At 36.9% G+C, this 20,209-nt stretch overlaps 2 protein-coding genes across 2 annotated transcripts; one reads left to right on the forward strand and one right to left on the reverse strand.

Moving 5' to 3' along the window:
- Window positions 1-3,822: 3,822 nt before the first annotated feature.
- On the forward strand, window positions 3,823-10,988 carry si:ch211-167b20.8. Its single transcript, XM_027016019.2, has 4 exons — window positions 3,823-4,985; window positions 6,045-6,085; window positions 6,346-6,431; window positions 9,457-10,988. Exons 1-4 carry the CDS (start codon window positions 4,144-4,146, stop codon window positions 10,708-10,710), a joined length of 2,223 nt encoding a protein of 740 aa, XP_026871820.2. The 5' UTR covers window positions 3,823-4,143; the 3' UTR covers window positions 10,711-10,988.
- Window positions 10,989-14,687: 3,699 nt separating this feature from the next.
- Window positions 14,688-20,062, reverse strand: suv39h1b (suppressor of variegation 3-9 homolog 1b). Its single transcript, XM_027016055.2, has 6 exons — window positions 19,780-20,062; window positions 18,354-18,529; window positions 17,444-18,097; window positions 16,988-17,134; window positions 16,277-16,406; window positions 14,688-15,597 (listed from the first exon to the last, which is right to left on the reverse strand). Exons 1-6 carry the CDS (start codon window positions 19,796-19,798, stop codon window positions 15,464-15,466), a joined length of 1,260 nt encoding a protein of 419 aa, XP_026871856.1. The 5' UTR covers window positions 19,799-20,062; the 3' UTR covers window positions 14,688-15,463.
- Between the last annotated feature and the right edge of the window lie 147 nt (window positions 20,063-20,209).

Below are 20,209 nucleotides of genomic sequence, written 5' to 3' on the forward strand. Positions count from 1 at the left end.
TGATTTGTTTGATACTGATGGTTCGGTCATCCCCATGCCCTTTATTAGTTTCACAGTGACATTTACAAGCAAATTAGAGTTCCCCTTAACATATCCGTCTGTGTGTGTGTGTGTGTGTGTGTGTGTGTGTGTGTGTGTGTGTGTGTGTGTGTGTGTGTGTGTGTGTGTGTGTGTTGCTTTAATATTTTGTATAGGCAGGTGCAGCATGTAAGCGTGTACTTTAAAGAATTCTAAAGAATTTACAGGAAGTCTTCCATTTACACACGAATTTTTAAGAACACATTAAAACATTCCACATCTTTGAAATATACATTGGCCTTCACATTTTCATTTCATGCCATAAAATTATATAATTGACTACTAATTGACATGAAACATGCAAATATGGGTTGTAATTGTCTCCAGGTTAAAGGTTGGGAGGTAGCTGATTTTCATAAACATGTGTTTGAAAGAATGTTCTGTATCTTCTTAAACTGTGGGCATTATAGCTCAAAACACTACCACATGCATCTTAATAATCTAAAATTTGTTGATGATTTGTGTAGCTATTTTTGTGTAACTAATAAAATGATACCCCTGATACCCCTCTCATGACATGATGTTAACTTCAAGGCAGAGGCATGGGGAAGGCCATTCCGGAACGTTTCGGAAAACAAAAATATACAGAAAACCAGTTACGCGTTTGGAAAGTCCATTTACGGGGTAAATGACGTGATACAATAGGCGGACAAATGGTGGTGGTGGTGGTGGTGGTGGTGGTGGTAGGGAGGGTTAAACTTATGTTCATTAGTACATAATGTTATATTAGGTTAGAATACAGGAAAAAAAACAAGTTCATCCTGTTGTTGGTTTAAGTGCTGATGAACTAATTGTGCTCAAAGTTCATCTTTACTACTGAGCTGACACCTCTGTTTGTACTTTTCTCTGGTAACGATCTTGAAATGAAAATCATTTATCTACAATATTCTATGTTAAGTAATTGTCATTATCATGAAATAAACTAATGGCTGTCAAATATTTTTGCTACTTACAAATATACAAGTAAAACATGATATACAAGTACCGATATACTTGGTTTCACTATTTAAACAATTCATGCTTTCTTTACAGAATAAGTATCTTCCAATCTGATACATCAAAAATGAGAATAAACTATCACAAAATACTTGCTTTTAAACTCTTTTAGCAAAAGAGCACATATCTTACATAGTCACACATGATTGAGAAGAACATTCACACTGGGTAAGATTCTTGCAGAACTTCAAAAACATCAGTTTGTTGTGAACACATGAGGAATGAAAATCTTTAATAGAAGATAATGATAAATAATAAACACATATGAAAATTGGAAAATGCAATGAATTGTGCTTAATCTTTTGTTTTGATATATTCCTTTTGTGATAAAATCTTATATTGAATATATTATATGTAATTATATAGTTAATTAATATTTTCACTAATGTTGTCCACAGGAAGTAATGATATTTCTTGTTTGTTTTGATTCGGTTTACAGTTTGACCACAAAGCATCATACATTTATTCTACTGTGCTGTCATATTTCGTAAAAGGGTCAGTCTGAAAAATGTGTACTGAAGCAGGGGCTTCTGTTATTCCAAATATTGATTTAAAATAACAGAAGAATTGTGTGTATAAAGAATAAAGAAAGAATTGTGTGTATAAAAACTGATGTACTTCATATGGAGGGAAGCAAATGATTCCATGCAGATACATCTGGATTTCCCTTTAGGGTTTTTCTAATGTTAAATGCCTTTTAGCATTTCTTTAGTACATTTAATTGATTATAGTGACTATTCCACTACCTTTCTTTAAACAACCTAAGAATAATATAAGAATTTAATACATTAATTTCTCATAATTGTCTCCATATAACAACATTTCTTTTCCAGTATTAATTTTGAAATGTGCATGTTAACTAAAAATTATGTAACCATATCATCACGGGTCAGCAAAAAAAAATACAAAAAAACATTTGCAATATAAAAGTATTTATTTATTAATCCTTTTATTTCTATTAACTCAAGTAATTTCTGTACTAAACTAGATCTATTTGTGCAAAGCTTTTCAGACTAATTTTCCCAACATGGAACATGCTACATATGTACTTTATATAAGAGGAATTAAAAGTAATGTTTACCTCACTCAGGTTAAGGTAATGTGTATCCTGCTCTAGGTCATGTTGTGTAAAATCTGGTATAATTCCAGCAATGAACCCCATAATTACTTCACTCATAACTACTGCAGTGAACAACCAAAGATCATCATTAACTCCTGTAAATGTATGTTTTTTCATACATTCTACAATGGTTTACTAATGTTTTTTCACTTATGTATAACCTTATCTGTAACCAGAGAGGAGCATAAATAATTAATTACTAATTAGTAGGATAATTAAAACTTGAACCTTGCTAAAATGAGGAGGATGGCAGAAAGGTGATTCTTGCATCTATGTAAAAGTTCTTAACTGATTAATAAGATACATCTGTTTGATAGTTAACTGGATACACCTACCATATAGTTGTATCTATATGATACCAATGTTTTTCTTAAGTCAATACTGTGTACTCAGAAAAGATTTGACTGATGGTAACTTCTATGGTTCTCTGCACAAAACCAAGTTAATTTAATTACTTTCTGAATTGTGTTGACATTCATTTCTCTAAAGTTAGAGGAAGTGCAATTGTTTAAAATAACTAAAAGAATATGCTGCATGTTCAACATGAGGTAAATCAATTATAGTGAACCACTTCTTTTAATTGGCTGTCTTGTTTTACCTGCTGCATCAGTGAACCTACCTATAGGCATACAGCTACAACTTTAAGTATCTGAAAAATGTAAGACAGGCTGTGCTGTCTGCGGAAGTGCCTATCTCTTTTAAAGGCAAGAAGTAACTATTTCTGGGTTTTTTTTAAATAAAAGTAACATTTTACCCATTTTGAAACTCATTTTTGCAGCCACATAGGTGTCCTAAATGGAACATGTTCATCAAAATAACAACTACAATCATTTACAGTACCCAAGTACATTTTAAAGCAAGTGTAAAATATGCACTTCTACATTTACACAAGTTATCAAGGGCATCTTTACTTTCAATCAGGTACAGGATTTAAGTGCTTTGTCCACCACATAGTAAATAGTAATTGCATAGGGCTCCAGTGCTGAATCGTTGACAATAGGGTATATCTTTTCTAATGGCTTCTGGCATTTAACTCAAACTACATCCCTTATCCTGAGAGAGTTCTGCATGACAAGAAGCTATCTAGCTTTTGAACTTTAGGAACATAACTGTTAGACTTCAAAATATTACCAATAAAGTATCCGTTTCAGTTAGACGTTTACCTCTTGCATAGCATTAGTTTTGCAAGAAATACAGTGATAGCAACATAGACTTAGAATTCCATTACTTTGGACAAAACGTCCTATTACTCTTTCTTCCCTCTGTTATCTCATGTAACTCCAGGCTCAAGAAAGTTTGGACTTAATTGTTTGTGCCATCGTAAGCAAAGGAACTCCATTGTGATATGTTAATAGAGTGTTGAAAGAGTGTGAGTTTTAGATCAAAAAATGAACAAAAAAGGTATATATCTATCAAAGTACATCTCCAGAACAAGTAGGTTTCTCCTCCTCCTCCAACAAAAACAACAATGACAAAACAACAACAACAACAACAACAATACAATCATAATCATAATAAAAAGAAGAATACATTTTAAACTATTTTATTTGTAAATATAATTAGTGTTTATTCTCAGCGGAACAGCCAGCCACCGTGCGTGTACGGCTTTAATATGGTAGAGGGGGCGTGTACAGTGAGGAACGACCAACATATGGAATAGAGGGAAGGTTTTGCAACCAGAAATACTTAATCTCCGTTTTGACCCCTGGAAAACGATGGACACGCGAATTCCTTCTAAATTTAGACACCTTCATATCGGTATTGAACTCCAAACTGCTGTTCACATGTAGGCTTATGTCGCCAGAATAGCATCGAAAAAGCGTAAGACCTTCGCTGAAGCTTTGCGTGTCCATTTGCACTATGCAGGGCAACACGTTCTAAGTGGACTGCGGCTGGCGCACAGACTCGCACAAACTCGCTTGGCACCAGCAGATAGGGCCAGCATAACAATGGCGCAAGGGAATAATTTCTTAACCATCCCAGAACAGGAGGGTCTTTTTACAACAACAAAGAGTGAGCGTTCTGGAGAGGACCGTAACAACTGTCTCGGAGAAGATGAAGATGACGATGAAGCTGAGGACGACGTCCGGATCATACCGAGGTCCTCCCCCATACCCAGAAAGCGCGGACATTCGATTAATGACGAGACGGCAGAGTATATGCGAATTCGTCTCGTATTGCCTCCTAGAAGAGTATCCTTTGCGGACACAACGGGGGCTGACCTTGTTGATGTACGAGAGTTTGTTCCGTTTGATTCTGATGACGAGGATGATGCAAGATGGGAGGAAGAGGAAACCAAGTACCATGAAGCTTACCGCGAGCCGGTTTATCGTTTGTGTCCCGAGTTCCAGCCACTGACTGGAACCGACCTTTTGCTCGCGGTCCGTACGAATAAAGTAGAAGTAGAAAGCTTGACGCCCGTGCCAGATGAGCCACTTTCCTTTGAGGGGTTGATCCGTGTGCTTAACATTTCTTTTCACAAATCCGTTTACGTCCGCTCTACAATGGACGGTTGGATCACTTACTTCGATTATCCCGCTGATTATGTCCAAGGTTCCAACGACGGTGAGACTGACAAGTTTTCCTTTAGGCTATCGTTTGCAGAACCTTATCTATTCAATGGAGCGCGTATAGATTTTGTCGTGCGATATAAGACATCCGATGGCGAATTTTGGGCGAACAATTCCGGCAGGAATTATTCAGTAACTCTTCTGAAGTCATATGAAGGCACGGCAGAAGCCAGCAAGGAGGAAAATCTAATTAGAGGCATACTTAAGCCTCCTAGGTACAGGTAAGTTCGTAGCGATGTATTTTGAGTAACTACTCAAAAGCAGAACGTCTGTGTGAAACCCATGAGCTCAAAAGTAATAGGCTAAAAGAGGTATCTTAATGCAGATATTGCAGTACGTTATACACACTGCAGCACAAGGTCATTGACGTTTACTGCTTGAGTTATACACACTGCAGCACAAGGTCATTGTATTTCTTTGAATTCTAATATTGCCAGAACAAATTGAGAATCGCTTGAGGCCTTTTTGACAACTGCACAGTTACACATACACACATAAATGTACACAAACACGCAGATACACACATACTCACAAACACACACACACACACACACACACATACACACCCACACACACCCACACCACTGAGAATGACAGCTATCCTAGGGTGCATGAGGGGTTTGAAAATAGGACAAGGGAGGTGTCACTTTCAGTCCTGGTGATTGCAGAGCTTCCACTAGACATTCTGCAGTGGTTGCTGGGTAGAAATACAGAATACCAGCGCAGATGACCATTTTTAAATCTATAATCAATGACTGTCCTAGTTAGCCTTTGATTTCTTTAGTAAAAGCAAATTTCTGATGGATTTCAAAGTGTAGCAATGAAAATCTAAAGTTAAAATACAACCAAGAAGTGTTCTCCACTATACAGCCAACTCATGGTCGTTCAGCCTTTCCCAATGTAAATCTCAAATTACATTGCTCCCCAAAGGCAGCCGAAGAAATGAAACAGAATAATATCCTTTTACAGATATCACACTTCCCAGTCTGCACTCGACCCATGCGAATGACAGAATACTGAGCTCCATTGCTTTCTGAGTGACAGTACTGTTTTTATACGGAGTAAAATACGGAGTAAATGGTGATAGTCCATGGTGTTAGATGTGATAGTCATTTCCCATTCCACATACTTCAACACATACTGTGTAATGTTTTAGTGTAGATCTGGGTAACATCTCTGTTGTAAGGAATAAAGTGACCATTACCAGTATGCTCAGTTAAGTCAGCTTCCACATTAACACATAGGTTTTATTCACTGAAACTCTCTTGTTCACCTTCTAGTATGGAGGATGATTATGACTTCGCTCAGGACAAAAATGGAGGTATGAAATAACCAACATGTTCATCCAGATACCGAACAGCACTGATTTTCATCAGCATGTCCTTTATTCACCAGAGAAGGCACATATCTATGGTAGAGTGAGGCAGAATTGAGGAACAAGCAAATGACAAAAATATGTAGAGACTGCCTTTCATCATATTAGTTTTCATTCCATTATTGTTGTGTCAAGCCTCAGTATAGCTTTTGACTTTTATTTCAATTTCATGAAGCAGTGTCAGATCACATGTGATATTATTGTAGGGGATGTGGCCAGCACAGAGAGAGAGGATGCAATTGACGTTCCCTGCCCTGTGTGTCCACCCATTGAACCTGAGATTGACATCCAGGTTAGTGGGGTCTGCTTTCTAACAACATAAACAGTAGACTGAGCAAGGTTATAGTCAGTGATATTTTAACCTAAACAGGAAATGTTCATGCAAACTGCTTAGTAGAATCATAGTTTACTGCAGTGTGGTTATAAAAATATAATTCTGCAACTTGTCTAGATTTAGCAGAGAGAGGCATGTATGAAAATGAATAACTAAGGTTGGCAAAAAACAGAATGTAGAAACTAATTTCTAATAGACATTAACTGATAAACATTATATAGTCTGCCAATACAGACTATATATTTAGTCTGTAAATCTGGGCAGTCCCATCAAAGATAAATTTTCTGTAGGATTTAGTGAGGTTTCATTGCATGCAACTTAAATATCCTGAAATTTCAGCTCTCTGAATATGTGATTCACTTGAAGAAAGTAAGTGAGTCATATTTGAAGAAGCTTACATTTCCACTTCATCCACTAATCTGGGAGTGCCACTGTCTGTCCAGGGAATAGAAGCTGAAGGCCTGCGAACATCATTGCTGAACAAAAAGTTGCACTTGTGAAATGGTTTCACATTATTTATAGAATTTACTCACTATTTGGTCAGCTTTAGTTTTTAATAATAATTACTCAGTGGTTTACCATTTACTTGGACAACTCTCTCAATCATCATGTTCTGTCTTAAGGCATTTAGATGGTGATATCATCACTGATAGTGGGATAATAGGTCTAGGTAAATGATTCCTTAACCTCTTGACCAGAAAAAGTAAAAAGCAAATAGCTTCCTTCATGCTAAGCAGATTTTCCTGTTATCCTATTATACTTTATCTAAGTAATACATTTTAATTATTTTCTTCTTGTAAAATATGTCTACAGGTGGTACTGCTTAGGTTTTAGGCAGCAGTTAATCCAACAAGGACCTACTCATTATGGTCTTTGTAGTTTTAATGAACATTTAATTTAATGAACATATACTACACCTATCTTGTTCTTTGTCATGCATGGTGGAGGTCTGTTATGATTTCATTGTGCTTATGTTAGAAAGGGTTCATGTTTGTTACTACCTGAGAGGTAGTATTAAGTATTAAGAAAATATTCACATTTAAACTTAACACATTAATTGCACATGTACTGACAAATAACACAGTCAGAATAATAACATATTTTACCATACCACATTCATATATAATTCATATAATTCAGGTAATTTGCTTATGTACTAAAATGACCAATGACATTTAGCTAGAGCTATGGAGAACTAACCGTTTACCTTTTAAATACTGACTACAGTCCATTTTCTGAATCTAGAATTTTGATGTTTTCTTATGACAGTCACTTTTACCACGCGTTTGGATGACATGGCTACGAACACCTATGCTGTGGTTTTCATCTGCTTGATCTTTTTTTGGTTCTCCGGGCTTATTGCACCTAGCCAGACTTTACATCATGTTTTTATTGATGTAGTAACGAATTAATAGTCATTTTGTTTTGCTCTTCCATCTGGACAGCTCATTGAAGCTTCTGCAAGAACTTAGGTAATGTGAAAGCTGCCCACTAACCCTTCAGCCTGCTACCGTCATACTTTTTCCATCCTTTCTCATGTAACATGCATCTTGTACAATGTCTTTCCAAACGTAATATTTAAATTACAAGAGCAAGTATTCTTTTTCACATTTGTCAAATAAGTATTTGAATTATTAATATTTTGTAAAGCATTTAAATTTATGCAATTAATATAGCTAATTAAAGATCAGAATGATAAGATATATTCAGAAATAATTGTATTATTCGTGGAATACATTTAGTAAGGAAGCTATTATGGCTTATTAAACATTTCCTTTAATTTTTTAAAACAGACTTCATGGGGCATATATTATGACTAAAAAGAGTATTTTTTTGTTAAAAACAAGGAAACAGTACTAACAGTTTGTTTGAACTTGGCTTAAAATCGTCATCGGTGGAGAAAGCCTTACTCTTCAGTTATCTTGAGTTCTTTAAATGTGTCTATCACGTTCATTTTATTTGATAGTTATTTAATCTCATTATATCTCCAGGATGTGTATATTTCACCATACATGTTCAAATGAAACCCTGTCTGCTCTCCTCGCTTTAAACCCAAAGGTATTTCTAAGGCTGTTTCCCCTCTTCCCCTATTACATTTATAGATTGTAGATTGGGACATTTCAGAGGAGCAAAAGTAACCATCAGTTTAATTCAGTTTCTATGAAATAGTCTCTTTCTTTAAAAATAGCAGATGCATTCTTTCAATCTTCTTTTCTCATTTAACAAATATTCTTTTACAGAATAGAACCAAAACCTTTAAAAAGTGGTATTGGTAGTCTTTATGAATAGTTTGAAGAGCTTAAGAACCTTTAGGGTCAGATAGTGGGCAAGGTCATGGTCAGAGAGACAAGAGGAAGTGCCTGTAACATCTTAACTTGCACAAACTGTTCAAGAGTTTGATTAAATTTTCCATTACATACATTAAAAATTAATATGCCACATTGAATACATTTAAATACAGTATAGCATTACATAAATGTTTTTCGTAGTCTGGGGTTAATTTCAAACAGATCACCAAAACTCAGTAAACCCATTCTTAACTAAAGGCCCAGGGCACTGCATATGTCACTAATATTTCTAACTAAAGTTAGCTTCACATCGTTTTCTTTTTCTTTTTTTTTTGCAACTCATACTTTCAGATATAAAGGTGATACAAGTATTATTACTGCTCCTGTAATAATACTATTATTGATATATTGTCACTGGCACACACTTAATATATGTGGCATTATCCAAAATGCCATCGTTAACTGTTAAAACACCAGCATGGATAATACAAAATATTGATAGGCTACTAATATGTCTGGTTCAAAGGAGCTTGTGAATGACTGAAGACATTCCAGGTATGTTATGTATATTTCATAGTCTCATCATGCCATCACTATTCAAATCATGTATATTTGACAAAGTGCTGATGTGCTAGTAGGATACAAGTTGATTAATGAATGTGATTGTGTTCTACCACTTGCGTTCTTGGTTGCAGATTACCAAGGCTTTGTCCAGTTCTCCCCCTAAAACCAATGGAGACTCTACTCCAGCAGAAGGTATTCTGCCAAGTGTGTATGCTCCTTGTGAACAACCTCTGCAGGATTCAGCTGAAACTTCACCACAAATAAACCCTCCAGAAATCGTAGTCCAAGTTACACAGTCATTGTTACTCAAAGAAAACCTGATACCATCCATTCAGGAAGTTACAGAACCAAAACCTGAAGTCCCAGATAATGACCAATCATCTCACTCTGCCAAGCCCAAGGAAATTATAGTTGACTCCCAATCAGAGATTTCAGCCAAAGTGCATTTGGACTTGGACATAACCTTACCAGCAGTGTTTTCAAGCATCCAAAAGGAAGTGGAGGAAAATAAGTTGGAGGAACTGAAAGAGGTTAGAGGTAATGAAGAAAAACAGTCAGAAATACATAGAAGAGAAGTTCAAAAGCAAGATGAGACACTTCATAAAATGGAAGTAGGTAAGCCAGAAACTTCAACACAGCAATGTTCTTTTAATGATGGAAGTGCTGAGATTGCAAGTAAAGATGAAGAGTTTAGTTGTAGCACACATGACACCTTGTTTGGAGATGCACAGTATCCCAGAGTGGAAGAATGTGAAACAGAGACTGTAAACGATGCTGCAGCAGTGAGAGTCAAGGCTAGCAAGAAGGAGAAGATGGGTGAAAAGGTAGAGAATGTGCAGGCAAGTGGAGAGGAAGTAGATGTGGTGGCCGCTTGTACTGGTCATGGATTTGGAGTTGCCAACCTTGGGCTGACAGGAGGGGACAGAGTAACCCATCATCTTTCCATGCATCCAACTACTTCTGAACCTGAGGAACATCTACAGACAAGATGTGGATCAGGGAGTGAAATGGAGCTGGCTGCTGTCCTTCCTGCAGATGTTGACGCGGCCTTTGTTTCTGAGAACAGAGCTCTCAAAGAGGAGATTCCAACACCTGAAGGCAAGGGTAGAGCCTCAGAAAAGGAGAAACCAGTATCAACCATAGGAGACATATTACTCCATGCTAGTGCGACTTCATTTCAGACAGCAGAGAGTCAGGAAAGCCAGCTTTCATTGTCCACTAACACTCCAGAGGTTTTTACTTCTTCCCAGCCTGATGTGCTGCTGCGCCAGACTCTGATCCCATCCATTGCCTTCTTCAGTGCTGCTGTCTGCCTGGTAGTTGGCTTCCAGGAGCCCAGCATTTTCCTTTTCATGGCACTATTACTATGTTCTCTATGCCTCTGACAGCTTTTTTTCCCCTTTTATTAAGCCATATCCTTCTCCACCTCCCTAAGAGTGCCTTTCTGTTTAAAAAAAAGAAAAAGAAAAGAAAAGCAAATATATTTGGTTTCACATTAGTGTGTGGTGTGTATATAGGATACAGATGTACTAGGAAATAATTATTTATGTAGAAAGTTATTTTTGTATGCTGCGCCTACAATCTTACAGTATCACTATTTAGTGAGAAGTCAGAATTGCTGGGAAATCCTAATTGTAAGAAATTAAAATCTGCAGTACATTAATCTTCCTGAAAATCATCATTACACATTTAAGAGAAATTTAAATGAAATAGCCTTTTATTGAAACATTTTATATTGGGTACAATTTAACAAATGCTTAGAGTAAGTTGTTTATATGTGATGCATATATTTTATGGACATCCTATGTAGAGCAAGTTAAGAATGTAAACACCATACGTAAGCACATTTGATTTATATAGCACATTTAAAGACAGTTAGTGAATAGGATTGTCCTACCATCAGTTCTGCACCCTCAGTCTCAAACACAGACACTGATATCACTACATGGTCTTCCATCAACACAACACACCAAGAGATACTAAAAACAAATTGATACTAATTTTTAAGCTTATATGTAAATATAATCACGCAGTGCTTATCTATTGTCATCTGGTGAATTATTCTGGACCTGGGTCAGAGACAGGAAATGCATGATCACCCTTCATTTTAAGAAGAGTTGTGATTTTTAACCTAACCTTAGAAGTCTTGCTGGAACATATTGGCAAAGCAAATCCTTATTAATTACCAGTTTGTACTTAGGCTGCAGCATTTTCTGTTAGTTGTAAATGAGCAACAGGCATCTTAATGACCTCAATATATGCAGTGAATAGATTGCAACAAAACAAATAGACCCCCCCCCCCCCAATCAGGTGTAAGGAATTAAGTATGGAAATATCTTTAATCTGGAAGATGGTGCTTTTATCCAGCAGACTTGCTTTTAACTTCAATTGTTGAGATTTTTAAAAATAGGGAATTACAGGGCCCAGGTTTTTCCAGAAAGCTCCTGGAATACATGGAACAACCACAAAAATAACCACTTATTTTTAGTTGTCCTCCAATTTAAACACCTACAATACACGCTCTGAGCCCTCCCCCCCCCCCCCCCCCCCAAATTGACAACATGCTACACACATCCTGCATAACAATGAAACAAAAAGTGTTATGCTTATAATTTTAAACCTGTATAACAAAAAAACACCATAAAATTGGACCCTTGAGAAACTATGTAATGGTGACAGATGAAGAGAAGCATATTCCATTGTCAGATGAAAATGTCCTAGATTTGATGTGATAAATTAACCAGTTCACTGCAGTACCCCTAACTCCAGCAGTATTTCAAAAATGAAAATATCAGTCAGTGTTAAATGCAGCACTGAAATCCAGGAGAAAAAGGGTAAATCTGTAGAATCAGCATTACGAGGTCATCAGTCAGCTTCAGAAGAGCAGACTCAGTACTGTGGAAAGCTGTAAAACCTGACTGAAAAATCATAAAGGATTTTTTAAAAAGGTTTTATGCCCCAGTCAGGAATTGCTGCAACTGGCGAGTAATTCGTGGTACAATGACAGTGGCTTTGAAACACCAGTGGTGAGTACTTGCAAGTAACTTCACCATTAGATAACCTTTCTGCTAACTTAGTGATGAGGCTCTCGTATTACATATATGATCATTACTTCTCCAGGCCTACGCAAAAGAAAAAAAAAAAAGGACAAACTTAATCCCTGCATCTTAAACTGCTTTCTCATGCATTGACTGCCATCTGATATTTACAAAGTTATAGTGCAGCAATTGTTTGCATATCAAATGTTACTTTCAGCTGTTTGCTTGCAGGGTATATTCATTTAAAAGACCTCAGGAAGATACAAAGATCTTGAAGTCTTTAATTATACGCGTGTGAAAAATGTCTTGCTGCTCTCAGATTCCTAAACTTCCAGCATCAAAGCTTGATGTCAGAACTTTGATGTTTTTACTATTCCAGAATTAGGCTTTAAATAATCATCATCTTTAACTCTTACACACTGGGATCTTTCAGACTGTAAGGACATATATAGACTAACAGTATCCTTGGGAAATGACATGTACAACTTTGACATTATAATCATGTTGGGTTATAACCATCACTTTGAAGCATTTGTATGCAATGTGTAATGCACATTTTTGCAACACCAGAACACACTATTCATAACCATGAATTGCCATCCATTTAAGTGTTTTCTGACATTTATGCAGTTATGCATCATCAGTTTATGCCATCCATAGAATGTACAATGTAAAACATAAAATGATGCTATAATTGTCAAAATTACTCTCATTTCACTGTGTATACTTCCTCACAGGGCTGAGGTCAAAACATGGCTTCTTACAAGTTGGTAAGATAACGAAATGGCTTCTTGGAGTGTCTTTCTAGCACAACCCAAGCCTCTGATATCAGCGCAAAAGGTCATGCATTGCTCTGAAGTCATAGGGTCGGGTTACAGAGTAACTAGATGCCTTTATAAACCAGGATCAGAGTCTGAAGGACTGCAGGCAAACTAACCTCTGGCTCACCTCTAAGTACTTAGTTAATTGATCTTTGTGCTGTTTCTTAGCTGTGACCAGGGAAAAACGAAAACACCAAACAAACAAAAAACATTACCGTCAGTCATATTTTATCATGAAAATCAGGTGCACCTCTGAAGTACAAGGAAAAACCCCAATGACCTGTTGTACAATGAAAATTAACATTTTAAACTTTGAAAACAAATTAACTTTTGAACTTTATTTCACAGTATGTTTCTATTGTACAAGCTTTCAAATAAAACAAATACATGATTTGTTTTCATTGTTGATATGAATTAGGAAAAATAACTTATTTGAATGCACAGTTAAAATGCTAATCAGGAAACCATGATAATCAGGAAATCTGTATGAATACAAGTCAGCCCCTTTTAAAATGTAAAAACAAGTATATTTACAATGCTTTCTTAGAGAACTTGGGGCTCATCTTGGGAAACTTTCTGTAATCCCCGAAGCCTAACAGTTACATTCAGAGAGAGAGAGAGAGAGAGAGAGAGAGAGAGAGAGAGAGATATATATAGATATATATATCTATATATATATCGATATATATAAAAATGAGAGCGAGAGACAGAATAACAACAGAGACCATGAATGAAAAGTGAGAGGGACTTCTTTTTTACACACACAATGCAAGAATTACTCCCCCAGCCCAAGCCTATAAAACCAAATGGTATTTTTGCTGCAGATGGGCAGGAGAAACACTTAAAAAATTTTTTTTTTTTTTAAATCTGACAGCAAAAACAAAAAACATATGCAGTTCCTCCTATGCAAGAGGTATACAAATGAACAAAAAGAGTAGTACAACAGTTTTGGTGGGTTGCTTCTTTGCTTCTATATTTTTCCACAGTAATAATAACAGCATCAGTAACAATATGTAGAAGCTACCATCTGCTTTCGTTTTTACTTCTGAAGTGTAGCAGTAACTCAAGCAGAGAATAGAATGACACTTGGATAAACCACTGAGGACCATCAAGACAAGTCACCTGAATTCACACTTGCCTGCAAAATTAAATAATTGCACTCAAAAGTGCACCTATAACATTCAAGTGAGGAATCAAGGCAAGTAAGGAATTCAAGTGTATACAGTTGTTTCTGTATCATTTGTCTCTGAAGTTAAACAATCTTCTGTTTCTGGTTAAGGAATTACCTATACAGTTTGGCCCCCTAATGGAGGCTTAGGGAAATCAAAGATATACATTTGTTTGGTTAGATTATGCTCAGACTAAAGTGTGTGTGTGTGTGTGTTGATATCCCTTGCAATAATAACACACACACACACACACACACACACACACACACACACACACACACACACACACACACACACACACACACACACACACACACACACACACACACACACACACACACACACACACACACACACGTGACCTTGTTTAAAAAAAAAAAAAGAAGCAAAAAAACGGGCCTAAAATTACTTGACCATGTTTGCTGGATAATGTAAATGTCACAATTAATTGAAACACCATGTGAAATGTGTGAATATACATTCACATACACATGTACAGATTTGCTGGAGGCGTTATGTTGGAGCCTTCTGTGATAGCAGTATTCTAAAGGCCAATATTGTGATTACCAAACAATAAAATATGCAGCCCCAAAATTCAAGGAGGTCATGCCATTTATTTATTTATTTGCACTGGCCTGGCTTAAAACCAGCATTTAAAAAAAGAAACATGCCCTCTCATAAAAAGAAAATAAGCTCTTAAAACTCTTAAAAAAGAATAAACAATCCCTTCCCAGACTGACAATGACACGCATGCTTGGCTTTTTCACGAAGAAAGAAAAAAAAATTTAAAAATCACTTACAAAGAACTGTACATTTCCAAAGTTCTGATGATGTGAAACTATGGCCACAGAACATCACGTCCATACGATGAAAGAAACCTAATGAACGTCATTATTGTGAATGGCAAAAGCATTAAAGTCTGAGCAACTTTTGCTTTCCATTAAATAAACATGGAACACAATTGAGAGTAATGGTAGATAAATCATTTGTTATTTTGTTGAAACTTAAAGGAGATCTGTTATTACACTAATAAATTCACAAATCTATTATATCCTGACAACACTTTTCAGCATCTTTTTTGGCATGACAGACTCACAGCTTCTAGGTTCTCTAAAAAAGGTATTTCCGACATGTCGCTACCCCACATTTGCACTCCATACGCATGCGTTTTTTAGGAGAACCAGGAAGTCCTATCAAACCGAAATTAGAGTCCATCTTTGTGCTTTCTGCGTCTACTGGATCAACTGAGGGGAAAGGACGAAAAAGTAAAGCTTATTTTCCGAATTGGATATTTTGCCTGAAATCAAATATTTTCTCTCTCTCATACAAACTCTACTGTACATGTGACTCATAGCAAATACATTTAACTAAATCTTAATTCCTAGGAAATATGGAAAAAAATATCAGCAACTGTTACTGTTCATTGCTGATGCTGACAGGACTTTCCATTGAAGCCCATCTACACCTAAATTATTATATCCTCATTTATTGTGGGGAAAACAAACCTTTGTTTTGTTTATTGTACTATTGCTTGCAAATCTGAGCAAAGCTCATCAGTAGACTAGACTATGCTAGTCTCAATATTACACTCATCAAAAAGGAAGTTGCTTCTAGCACATGGAAAAATAAGTTAGGTATCAATTACAAGTACATAACTCATATCAGAGATTTAGGATGCTTGAGAATGATTACTAGGAACTTTATTACTAGGAAATTCATCAGATGCAACAAGGAATTTGTGGCATCCTTGCTTAGAAGTTTGGCAACCAGCTTTATCAGATCGACTTATTCATCAGCTTTCAAAGAAAAAAATTCAATCCCATTTAGGCTGGAGAACAAAATTTTCTAAACCACAAACCAGCAGTCTGTGCTTGCCTCCCCCAATCCAAGCCATAAAACCGAAGCAAACGGGCTAACACATACCTTGCATTTTGTAGTCAAAGGTGAGCTCTTCCCCTGACTTGATTAAGCGGGTGGCGAAGAAGGCTATCCGCGGCAGTCTCTCATCCAGGTTATCTATGAATACATTATACACCTGCAGGTTCGGATCACACTGCAGGAGAGAAGCAGAGAAATACTTAAATCATGAAACCAAGTTTCAATGCCTTGTGAAACCTCTGCTGTTGCTGAAATCCTTGAAATATCATAATACATAGACCAATAAAAAAGGAACCCACTTGTTCCTTTAAAAGCTTTAAAAATCATCCTTCGTTATAAAACTCAGATGATATCTTTTATGCCAGACAAGGAAAAATGTACCATACTATAGCAGGGAATATTGTTTACAGTTACTATAAAAGCAGTTATCCTACCTAGAAAACCATGATTAGATTATAAAGAACACAAAATTGCAACTACTGCAGATAAAACTGACTGATTATGTAACACATTAAACAGTATGCAGGGAGTTTACTAAATAAAACATTAAACTGGCAGATATTAAAAAATTACTAGTACATTACTAACTACCTGTTGACAAATGCTAGTGTAGTCCAAAATGTGATGTGAGCGAGGCTTTACATGACCAGTTTTAAAACACCTACATGAAAAACACTTTGGAATCCACAGAATCTGTGACTAAAGAAAAGGTGCGCTGTCTTTTTTAAAAGGGCAAAACTTCAGTAGTACACTTACACTGTGATTGACAAAATGGGAAATGTTGCCGTAGTGAGCTGCATCCACTGTATACTCATCATCAACATAATCTAGGTCAAAGAGGTAAGTGGCTCCTTCTTTGTCATAGACTTGACCTCGCCTCTCTGCTTCGTCTGTCGTGATGATCTGAACCACAGAATTAGACTGTTAAAATCTTTGCTGAAGATGCGAGCTCACTTTCTTTGACCACCTGCCAGAACTTACAGTCAAGGATCAGGGTCTTTAAGGGGTCACTCTCAATGGTGACAAATTTACAACAGAGGATATGCTTTGAAACTGCCAGGACAGAACATGCTTATGTGAAACATGAATTCTTTGACTTATGATCAATAACTGAAATTAATATGTACATGCCACATAGCTGTTAAGACTGTATTTAAGAAAAATTTGCCTAAAAGATTACCTGAAATAAGGCTTACATCCTTTCACCCTTACCTCTCCTACATATTCCATTACAAAAGTGTTCTTGCGAATCCGCTCCATGGTCCGTACCCCCCAGCCTCTGTCATTGTCTGTCCTAAAGATGCAGAGTGAGTATTGGATACCCCTCTGCACCACTCTGTTGGGGCAGTCCAGGCCGCAGCTGCACCGCTTGTTGCACTCATATATGGGCAGCCCCGGCCGGATGCGCACCTGTCCCACACTGTTGTAGGCAAACTTGTGCTGCGAGGCACCTGCACAGCAGCCACCCACAGGGCTATTCAGACAGTCCATACACTCGCAGCCGACTGCCACCTCATTGAGGGAGATCCCCTCACCCACCTTATAGTCATTAATGTAGGTAAAGTTCCTAGGCGGGCCCTCCATATCTACCAAGTTTTCCACAAAGATGCGGCCTTTGCGGGACCCAAGGCTGTTGAGGTGGTTCTCCCACATTTTAAGGGTCCGTCTGAGATTTGCCCGCTGGACAAGGTGAGAAACAATGGCGCTGTCTAGTTTCCTGGGGATGCTCCGTTTCTTTAGCCTCAAGAGCTCTCGCATCATGTCCTCCCAAAACTGGCTGAGCAAATCCGTGCACTTCAGGTTTTTCCGTGGCTCCCATGTATTCATTGACTCTGGATAGCCCTTCCATTTTACCAAATAGAACTCCTAGGTGTGAAACAGAGACTAGTGAAAATACTTAATATTAATAATAATAATAATGTTATTGTTATTTCTAAAGCACCTTATCAGAGTTCAAGGTAACAAACTTTGAATTCATAAGATTTAGTCAGGTTCCTTTTAACTTCAGTTTCAAGTTGGGGTAGCAGCTTGTGAACTAATAAGAAAAAGATATGACAATCCATTTTTTTTTAAATCCTAAAAACCCTAAACTCATAGCCTGCAAAAAAAGTGTCACTCTTACCTTTTCTATTTGTTTATCCCCAACTGTGATAATGTCTCTTTTGTAGCTGCAAAGGTATTCCACTTCATAGTCACACAAATTGTACTTGCTGATTCCCAGGTCTCTGCAGATGGCACCCTCTTCTCGGCAAAAGGTCTCCAGTTGGTTTAAAGTAGCAAGACATGCTACTTTGCACTCTTAACAGAAAACAGACCGTTTGTATAAATGTGTAATGTGGTGCGTTTACCAATCCTTTTAAATCTGAACAGCAGACCGGCACTACGTACACGAGAAGGATAGCCTACATCTAACTATATACTTAAACCTTGAGGTCACATTATAACGTTAATACAGTCTGTTTCACACATGCCAGACTATTAGCTGCGTGTCTCGCCGGTAGCAATAATAAACTGCGTTAGATGTAGTTTTTTCTTTAAGAGAAGTCTCGTGATTACATGCCGACATTATTCTGATAGCTACCTAACTAGCATTGCTAGCTGTCTAACTCTAGCTAGCTAGATTAGATCATTAGGTAGATAGGTAGCTAGTAAGATAACGTTAAGAAGGTATTTATCAGCAAAAACAGCCAACTGCTACCAGATAACGTAACTGTGTTAGCTAACTTACCGCGGATAAATAACTATGCTATCTGAAGTTTTGAAGCCTGGCCATGACTGTTTTAACAGCTAGGTTAGCTAGCTAGATAGCATTAACTTTTAGATAGGATATCTAGTTAACTTGTACATTTCGTCATTATTTAAACCTCGAAATATCTTTATTTTTACTAACTAGCCAAGAGAAAAACTAGGTGACCCTAGCTAGCGTTATAGTTAAATGTTACAAACTCTAGTCTGATAGCTGCTTGACTGTTAGCGTTAGCTAATTTAAACACGGAGACAGGGTAAACTAGGTTAGCTAACGCTAGCTGGCTAAAGATAGCGATTTCCCAAACAAGAACACACATAGCTAGCTAGCTAGCTAGCTAGCTATGTCGGGTTAGCTAAATCGGGTTAGCTAGCTAGCTAACCCATCCTTGGGTTCGGTTAGGCAGGCTAGTTAGCTAGCTTTAGTTGCGTTAAGTAACCTAGCTAACGAGAAGCTGGCAAGATGGAAAAGTTAGCTGGTTAGTTACTAAAGTATCTCGGATAAACTATGCTCACAGGTGTACCAGCGTCTTTGCATGACCTGTACTTTGACGAATTAAGACCATTTTAAATGCGTGCTTGGACCTGGTTGCCTGATGCAGTTCGCGAGAATGCAGGGGCCTCACAAAACAACATACTAACTAGAAATAAGTTAGCAATGATTGCAACGTCAAAGGATTATGGAGTTTTTCTAACCAAGACGAACCCGAGATTATGTTGTATTTTGAAATACCGAGGGAATGACAGCCAAAATATTATATGCAAAGCACTGCTTTAAAATACTTTAAAAAACAATTTCTTACCTTTCAAATTTTCCGCCATCTTCTCAATGCCGCCAAAATTGTGATCTTGAAAAATCCATTGGTGATTGGTTCCAGCGTTGTGTGAGTGACAATTTAAGACGCCAATAGAAACTGCGTATGTGTCCACATATATGACGTCATTTGTGTTGGTAACATGGGAAGACTGAAGTCTTAAATATTTTGTTTATTCGTTTTAAATCTTATAAACTTTGTCTTCCTGGTACCTACTAATGTAAATGTGATCTTTCATGATCTAATGTTGTTTATTTACATCAGCGTTCACATTCACGATAATACATAAATTTTAAAACGTTCTTATCCATTCAGGATTCTGTAAATGTTTTTTATTATATTTTTTTACAAACATAATAAAATAAGGAACCACGTAAAAGAAATGTAATTAATATTTTATGCAAGCTAAATACGCTTG

The sequence above is a fragment of the Electrophorus electricus genome, chromosome 23, assembly GCF_013358815.1.
Source record: "Electrophorus electricus isolate fEleEle1 chromosome 23, fEleEle1.pri, whole genome shotgun sequence".
Taxonomy (NCBI): Eukaryota; Metazoa; Chordata; class Actinopteri; order Gymnotiformes; family Gymnotidae; genus Electrophorus; species Electrophorus electricus.